The 8,252-nt window shown below is 40.4% G+C and overlaps 1 protein-coding gene across 5 annotated transcripts in view; it reads right to left on the reverse strand.

The window, feature by feature from the left end:
- Positions 1 to 7,650, reverse strand: part of NCAPG2 (non-SMC condensin II complex subunit G2) — a 47,363-nt gene extending 39,713 nt beyond the window's left edge. The window contains exons 1-5 of one of the 5 annotated variants that reach the window (XM_032099335.1): positions 7,026 to 7,650; positions 5,249 to 5,339; positions 2,121 to 2,312; positions 991 to 1,105; positions 359 to 516 (exon numbers count right to left, since the gene is read on the reverse strand). In XM_032099335.1, coding sequence (XP_031955226.1) covers positions 359 to 516; positions 991 to 1,105; positions 2,121 to 2,312; positions 5,249 to 5,323 — 540 coding nt within the window. In that variant the 5' untranslated portion in view covers positions 5,324 to 5,339; positions 7,026 to 7,650. Of the gene's footprint in view, positions 1 to 358; positions 517 to 990; positions 1,106 to 2,120; positions 2,313 to 2,928; positions 2,960 to 5,248; positions 5,340 to 5,993 lie in introns of those variants that run through there. The other 4 variants (XM_032099327.1, XM_032099318.1, XM_032099309.1 and 1 more) reach the window with 4 other exon arrangements.
- Between the last annotated feature and the right edge of the window lie 602 nt (positions 7,651 to 8,252).

Below are 8,252 nucleotides of genomic sequence, written 5' to 3' on the forward strand. Positions count from 1 at the left end.
AGCTCACACATCTTGAAAAAAGAATTTCAGACAAATAGAAAAGAAAAATTATTTGTAGACAAATAAAGAGCAAAGGAAGATGAAGCTTCCCACAAAAGTTGTCTCTATGCATAGCTGAACATAGTACTTCCAATCTGAACTGACAAAAAGAGTTAATTTCTATAAAAACCTTGGCCATTGGACTGGACAAAAAAGTGAAAAGATTAAAAGGAATGCAAAAGAAAAAAATCCAGTTCACTTGTGAAACTGATGCCAAAAATCTTTAAAATTTGTTCTAGAGAAGGCAGTGTTTTATTGTAGGGATTATCTTTGTGGAAATATTCAGTATAACCTGAAAGTCAATATAGCCTCAGCATACCGTAGCAGCTTTATTCAGGCTTTTTCTCATCAGAATGACAAACAGAGGCTTCCCCAGCTGCTCCTTCCTTTCCAGCCCCTTCTCCCACCACATTTCACAAACACGTTGGATAGCGTCCTGTAGGATTTTTTCAGATGCAGGTAATGCAGGAAGAATACCTACAAGAGTAATTAAATAATTATTTACTGCAATGAACCAAGTCATTCCTGTGAAACAGTAGTCTGTTAGCACACTAACTATACCTCACAGTGTCAGCTAGCTCCTGCCACATCTACACACCTTCATGACTTATGCTTACTGCAGTATTTAGGCAACTCTAAGGTTTTGCCCAAGTTTTTGGATCAGTAACAATGAAATACTGAGTTTCCCTTAAAAGTAATGTGTCACTGGATAATCAAAGTTATATTCCATTGGGTGAACAGCTGGGAGAAAGAAAATCATTTACATTCCAACTTCTAAATTGTGCAGCTGATTTTTAAGCAAACACTCCCTTAATTTTGTCTCATAAATATGAACTTAAACCAGTACCAACTTTTCTCCTGTGAATTCTGTTTCATAGGCCAGCTGGATTTCAGTCAGATCAAAGAAACAGTCTCTGTAAAATGCTGTGTTCTGTACAGAGAAGTACTCACGATTTAGTATAAAAGCACATTCTACAAGAGCTTTGTAGTTTACATTTTCATCCACTGCAGGTATGGAAGCAGTAACGACAGCTGCCACTCCTTGGATCACTGCTACACTTTGTTTCTGAAAGAAAGCAATGTTGAGGAAACACTCCTGCAGTTTATTTTGGACTCAGAAAATAATTCCAACAAGAAATAAACCTTAGCAACAGAGAGCAAAGCTGAATTGTTATTATGCTTCACCTTTGAAAAAGGAGCTTACTGGCACCCAAAACCTACCAAATAAGAGGCAAAAGCATAGATTTTTAAAGTACATCTTTTCAAAAAGTTTGGAAAGAGTTTTCAGCTCCAGCTAGTAGATAAACTCTGTGACTGTACATGTGCATCCATTCCTGCACTAAAATCCTCATCTGCAACAAAGCACCCACTCAAACACACATCCATTTCAGAGCTGAAAAGCCCCTAACTAGCAGGGTCTTGTGCAACTCAGAAATGTTTACATCTGGTGACTTTCTCTCCAAGTGTGTGATTCTACAGGCCTCTGAATGGATGACTGATTTTTCTACAAGCCTCTACGTTTCTCCAGTGATTTCCCCACTGTATTTCTTTTCTGCCTCCAAAATTAAATAACTTTTTCCCCCAGTATTCTCAAGGCCACATAGACTACAGCACAGAAGGCAGTATATGAGGGTCTGAGTCAGAAAAACTTGATATATTCTACATTTGTGGGAGGGGCAGTCAAATCTAGATTTCAGGATCTTCATTCAATAAAATGACATCACAAATCAGGTAGTGAATTTCTTATACTGTATGCCAGATACGTCACATCTGCAATATTAACATTCACTTACTGAAATAAAGACATACAAGCACCCCCTCCAACACTACTGAGAAAACTAACTCACATCTTCCATACCTAAAATTATCAGCAGATCTAGTCTTTTATAGTATAGACCAATTATAAGTTCAGATTAACCCAAGCATAAATTAAGTCCTTTAAAAAATGGGCAGGAAGGTGATATTTGGAACTGATCTTATTTGATAACTCTTGCATGTTTTCAGCTGTTACCAAAATATTCTATTTTATTTCCCAAAAATCATGAAGCATTCATCACCTTTTCATTTTACAAGATTCTTACCATTTCTGGAGCTATCTCAAGTTCCATGTCACCATCACATTTATCATCTCCAGTCCTGTGCCATGTTTCCACAGGGTTCTCCATCAAGCTCTCTCGCAATAGCTGTGTCAGTCTCTGCCATAGCACTTCTTTTTGCTTCCTTGGCAATTCTTGAAGCAGCTCATTCAAGTCAAAATGATCAAATGTATTTTTCTATAAATGGTCAGAAGATACCACATAATTCCACATCAGTGAAGTGGCTTGTATTTCATCATATTTTCTACAATTAATGGGGGTTTTTACATTAATCATTAACTTACATTCCTCTGCAGTCATAGAGGTAAAATACCTTCTAGAAGCTATACTTTTTTTAAATAGCATAAGAAATTCCTGCTACTTAACCCTTTATCATGAAGCAAGACTGCTACTTTTAAGACAAAAGTCTTTAGCCCTTGACAGCAATGAAGACAATTCCATACCCTTAGCTATGAAGCTCAAAACTGCACAGAATTTAAGTCCCTGATCATATCTTTGCTATCTTAAACATCGATTGATGATGGCTGTTGAAAGAAAATCCTTAGGCAAGGACTGGAAATGTAACAGTCAGTACAGCCATAGGGACAGCACTAATCTGGGATCTCACACACCAGACCTCAGCACACTGCACTGTTTTAAAGCCCCCCATCAAACCCAGCTCCTGAGCATGTTAACCCCACACCTCCTGCTGAAGCCCTGCTAACAGGGAAGCCACCATCAGTCCCCAGTAGAGACTGCACCCCAAGACTGATCTGAACGATTTCCTCAGAAGAACTTGGCTAGAAGAATTTACCTCAGAGACACAGGGAGTCTGGTAGCATCAAAGAAGGGTAGGCAGCCTGCTAGGAAAGGGAATATGCAGAGAGAAGATGAGATAATTTCTGAGATGTAATTTGCAATACTGAAGTGAAGGTTTACTGGATCAAAAACACTTCAGAGGAAAGAGAGAGAATGTCCATGATATTGAAATAAATATATTTTTAGTTTGCAGCTACACTGCAAGGCATCGAAAAGAAAAAGTTGAAGAAAAAACCAGAAAAGAATGAAAGAAGCAGCAACAAGTATTAGGAAGTTCCCAGAAGGGTATGAGAAGAAAGATCCTGTTACATATTTATAAGAGAATTTCCATTCTATTCTACAGCTGAAAACAAATACAATAAACCAAAGGCTTCACAGGGAACTCTGCAGCCCTCTGCTTCAAACAAACCCAAAAGACAGGATATTAAGATTGTACTGTTTTGAACAGAAAGAATGAATTCATAATAGGACCAGAGCTTTTGGATCTTTCTTTGGGATGAAATGAGATAGAATTATTCCAAAACCTATAAAGGCAAAGGATGACAGTGAATGATAATCATATCTGTGATTCCTATTTTTCTGTCTAAGAAATTACGTCTTTTCTTGAATTGGAATGGGATCTAGTGGAAAAAATTAACAGCACCTGTTGAAGATCTCAATGAACAGCACCACAATATGACATTTTTAAAAGATTATGAAGAATAAAAATGAAAAGCCCACGAGAAACCTTGAAGGAAAATTAGCAAACCCCTGGAATTTTAGAAGACACAGATGAACCTAAACATTGAGAGGAAGGAAAAGAAAAATTCAAGGGGGAAGTAAGGGGGGTGGGGGTGTGTGTAGAAAACAGACACTGAAAGAAACAGCAATGCTAAAACCAGAACTTTCAAAAAAGTTTAAAAGGCAAATTTTAAGGCTAGAGCACCAAATAAGTAGCAAATATAATACAAAAACTAAGGAAAGCAGTGAGGCTTTAATGACAATTTATTTGACCACAGCCTCCTCCAGAAAACCAGTCTAGAATTTTTCAAGGGAGATCCTAAAAGGAGGATCCTCATACTAAGACAAGACAAGGTCACACATCCTCCATCACTGAAGGTTTCAAAAGGAAATTAATAAAATAACTCGAGTCTCTTGGATAGTCTAAAATTCACCTGGATATTCATGTTCCTTTATGCTACAAAGGCATGAAGACAATTTTAACCAATATACTCATTGTAGCTGGTGACATAGTTTCCAGAGATATTGGCAACAGCTGAAAACTGTTGCACAAGAACTCCTATGCATTGGTGATGAAAAATAAAAGGATGAAAAAACTTTTAATCCAAATAATTGGATTAATAATACAATAATAATTGGCTATCCAAATAGCCCACGGCAGTTAAAATAAATTATTGAATGCAGATGGCAGAATGAACACAACCAAATCAACTGAAAAGGAAACACTGCAAGTGAAAACTAAAGTGAATAAGTTTTTGTTAAAATGTTAAATTTAGGTAAAAATGGGAAGGAGACTTTAAGCAGAGGCAATCTGGTAATGAAGTTGTTATCTATAACTACATACAAGAACACAAACGAAAGAAATAGCAAATTTCTTGGGGAAAGATTCAGTGATGTTTGGGAGACAAACTTTTTTAAGCTTATTATACAAAACATGATTGTGGGTTTAATACAGTTGCTACATTAAATCAGTTCATGCCTTTGTGCACCTAGAGGTCAACTGAGGTCAACTTCTTTATCCTGATCCAGGTAACATTAGGAAAATACCCATTAGAAAGCTTAAGAAACTAACTTGACAATACCATTTACAGAGAGCAATCTACCCCTTCTCTAAAGCAGTGACAGAAATAACAATTCAAGTAAAATTAAATGCAGACCAAAGAACAAGTAGACAGGCCAAACTATCAAATGAATGAACACTAGTGAAACACAACTCTGCTATGTTTGTACATCAACTCATATTCATTATATACCAATAAACTTCCTTAAGCTGAAATTAAAAAATACAATACTTCATCAAGTTAGTATTTTTTTAGTACTACCACAGTACTAATAATTTATTTTTTAAAGTAAGCTGTATGCAGAACAACCAAATGACAAAAAATTAGCTGGTTTATAAATATTCATATTTCAGATTCCACAACATTTTCAGCCTATATTCCTTCAAGTGCCATTTGAACTTATTTTCTACAGCAATTATTCCCACACATCTGCAAGTACCAGACAAATAGTTTCTGTCCCTTTGTCACACTACTGCACCCATAAGAGACTTATGACTCCGTAAGTGATATATATGTATACATTGGCTCACTTACAGCATTCTGAGTGTAATGCAGGAAGTCTTCAATTGACTCTTTAGACACAACTTGCAAAAATGCTTCGTGTTTCATCGTGGAATTGTTTTCCCTAATTTATAGAGAAACCATAACATTAGAGAAGACACTGTATATCAAAACAAGATCATTTTGGTCTCAGTTGTAGCCATATATCAGCTACATACATAGCATTTATATATATATATATATATGTTATATATTACATTAGTTATACATGCATTCCACAGCTAAAGAAGTTTTTCCCTCCAACATATTTTACAGTTATCTGAGTCAGCATTTAGATTCACAACACCAGTAGGCTACAGGGCTTGATTTCTTTCTAGTTTCTTTTGCAGAATACATTTTTAATGGGTACTTTGATTTTTAAAAAGCACAGTGCATTCTCCAGCACACACCCACTATTTAAGCTGGCCATCATTCCCGACAACAGTATTTATTTGCATAAGAAGCACGGAGGGATAGTAAAATGGTGTCTCCTTTTCTCTACTTTCAAGTGAAAACTATGGGAAATGGGCAAGGCCACCAAGGCCATTAGCTCACGTAAACATTCCTCCACCCTAAGTGTCTCCTGACATGCTTTTCCAGTTGGGAAAGTGGCTTACACAGCCTTTCGTGTGTGTGAAGCCACAACACGGAACGGGGCGGGGGCGGCTCTTGGGCCCGTCCCGAGTCACCCGGGGGATCCCGCCAGGCCCCGCAGCGGGAAGCCGGACGGGACGCTTACCTTCGGGCTCCCTCAGAGCGGCCGAGCCCTCCTGGATCCGCAGGATGCACTCACAGCACCGCGGCGCCGCCTCAGCGGAGCGGAACGAAGCCGGCAGACTCGCGCGTAGGAGAAGAGCCCGCGGCGCACAGCAGCACCGCCAGAGGAGACACCGACCCCGGGAGCCGCTCGAAAGGGACACCCGGGGACACCTGGGGACAGCCCGGGACACCCCAGCCCCGCTCCCAGTCCGTCCCTCACCCGCCACTTTTCGAATCGTCCCGCGGCCGATGTTGAGCGCGCGCCGCGGAACTCCCGTCTCGTCTCGCGAGACCTCGACCACCGCCCCACCTTTTCCCGCGCCCGGCACCGCTGAGGGCGGCGTGGGGGAAAGGCGGCCCCGGAACTCACCGGGAACACGGGACGGTGTTCAAAACTCACAGAATCACAGAGTCAGCAAAGCTGGAAAAGGCCTCTAAGATCATCGAGGCCAGTCTGTGGCCGAACACTACCAGGTCAACTAGACCATGGCACTGAGTGCCACTTCCGGTCTTTCCTGAACACCCTCAGGGACGGTGTGCCTCCATCCCCTCCCTGGGCAGCCCATTCCAATCCCCCTTTCTGTGAAGAAACTCCTCCTAATGTTCGACCTGAACCGCTTCTGGCGCGTGCTGTTGTCCTGTCGCTGGCTACGCGCGAGAAGAGCCCGACTCCCACCTGGCTAAACCCTCCTTTCAGGGACCTGTAGAGAGCGATGAAGTCCCTCTTGAGCCTCCTCCAGGCTGAGCCCCGCCGCTTCCTCAGCCGCTTGTAGGATTTGTGCCCCAGCCCCATCGCTGAGCAGCGCCTGTGCCCCCAGCGCCCCGCGGGCGGAGGGGCTGCGCTGCTCCCGGGAGCTTCGGCCGCGCTGAAAGGCTCCTTCCTCCGCTGCCTGCACTAACACAGGCTGGCTGGAGACGCGGCTGGTCCCGGAGGAGCATCCCATCAGTTACCCAGAGACAGCTGCCAGGGTTCAAACCCACTCCCCCCTCACTGTTCCCTTTCTGTACCTACCTCAAAAGTGTCAGTGCTTCCAAACGGGGGTTAAGCCATGCTCAGTTAAATTCATGTTCACGCTTAACAACACAGTATTCCTTCTTCCATGGATCTCTGGTAATGTCGACGTTTACAAAAACATCACCCATTTGATTACACTGGTGGCTTTTTTCTCCAATAATGTTATTGTTGCTATTGCTGACCTCTCTGCCTTTACTCACAGTCCTGGTGAACAACATAAGTGTTTTGCACTCTTCATCCAAAGCAATCAAGAGTTAAACAGCCTACGTGCCAGAATGTATAGGAGACTGTGTAAGCCAGATGATATTTAGACTTTGATAACTAAGGATTTTTTTAATATATCAGGAAGTTATGTCTTCTGTTTCTTCTTTGCAGTGTTTGGAATTAGTTAGATCTTGAATTCTGTGATATTCCCCATTCCATTTGTTTGAGCGCTTCTGCAAATCAAAACCAGTCAAAGTGTCTTGTTAAGGGCTTAATTTGTATTTTTCCATTTGGCATTTTCAGTAGCATAATATTTCTCTGTGTTGTTGGCTGTTCAGAAGAGAGAGGTGCATGACTGAAATAATTTGCTTTCAGTCTGTAGAAGCAGTACAGCATGTGCTGCTTTACCGTGCAAACAAACAGAAAACCAACTGCGATGTCTATAAAAGTTCTCACATCTGGACTTTTCAGGATCGTAATTTTAAAAAAATATGACATAATTCAGATTTTATTTAGTATTAAATGTAAAAATTCACTCCTTTTAAAAGTAGCACTTACTTCTTCTGCTGTTTTAATTTTTAACATAGAGTCTTTGTTAATCACCTTGCCTTTCACTGATTTAGATCTTATTAAAAATTAAGGTTTTTCACATTCTCTGCCACATTTATTTGAGATAAGAATCCAGCTTGTTTCAGATCCTGTGGACCTGACTTTATTTCCCAGTTAGGTATTCAGCTAAGTGCGAGGAGCCTGTGAAACAGTTTGCTTGGAATAAGTCACATCAGCATACCTGTAGAATTGTAAAAGCAAATAAAAATGTGCAACACTTGACATTTATACATTGTGTTAATGTCTGCCTATATTGAAAAATTTCTGCATATATTAAAAATCTTTGTCATTTTAGATCCAAACTGATGACTTATCATGACTCTCATAGACTGAATATTTCATTAATACCTTGATTAGTCTTCTAATTAGATGCTACAGTAGTCACCTGGTTACTGTTTATTTCATTGGGCA

This window comes from Corvus moneduloides, chromosome 1, assembly GCF_009650955.1.
Source record: "Corvus moneduloides isolate bCorMon1 chromosome 1, bCorMon1.pri, whole genome shotgun sequence".
NCBI classification, from domain to species: Eukaryota; Metazoa; Chordata; class Aves; order Passeriformes; family Corvidae; genus Corvus; species Corvus moneduloides.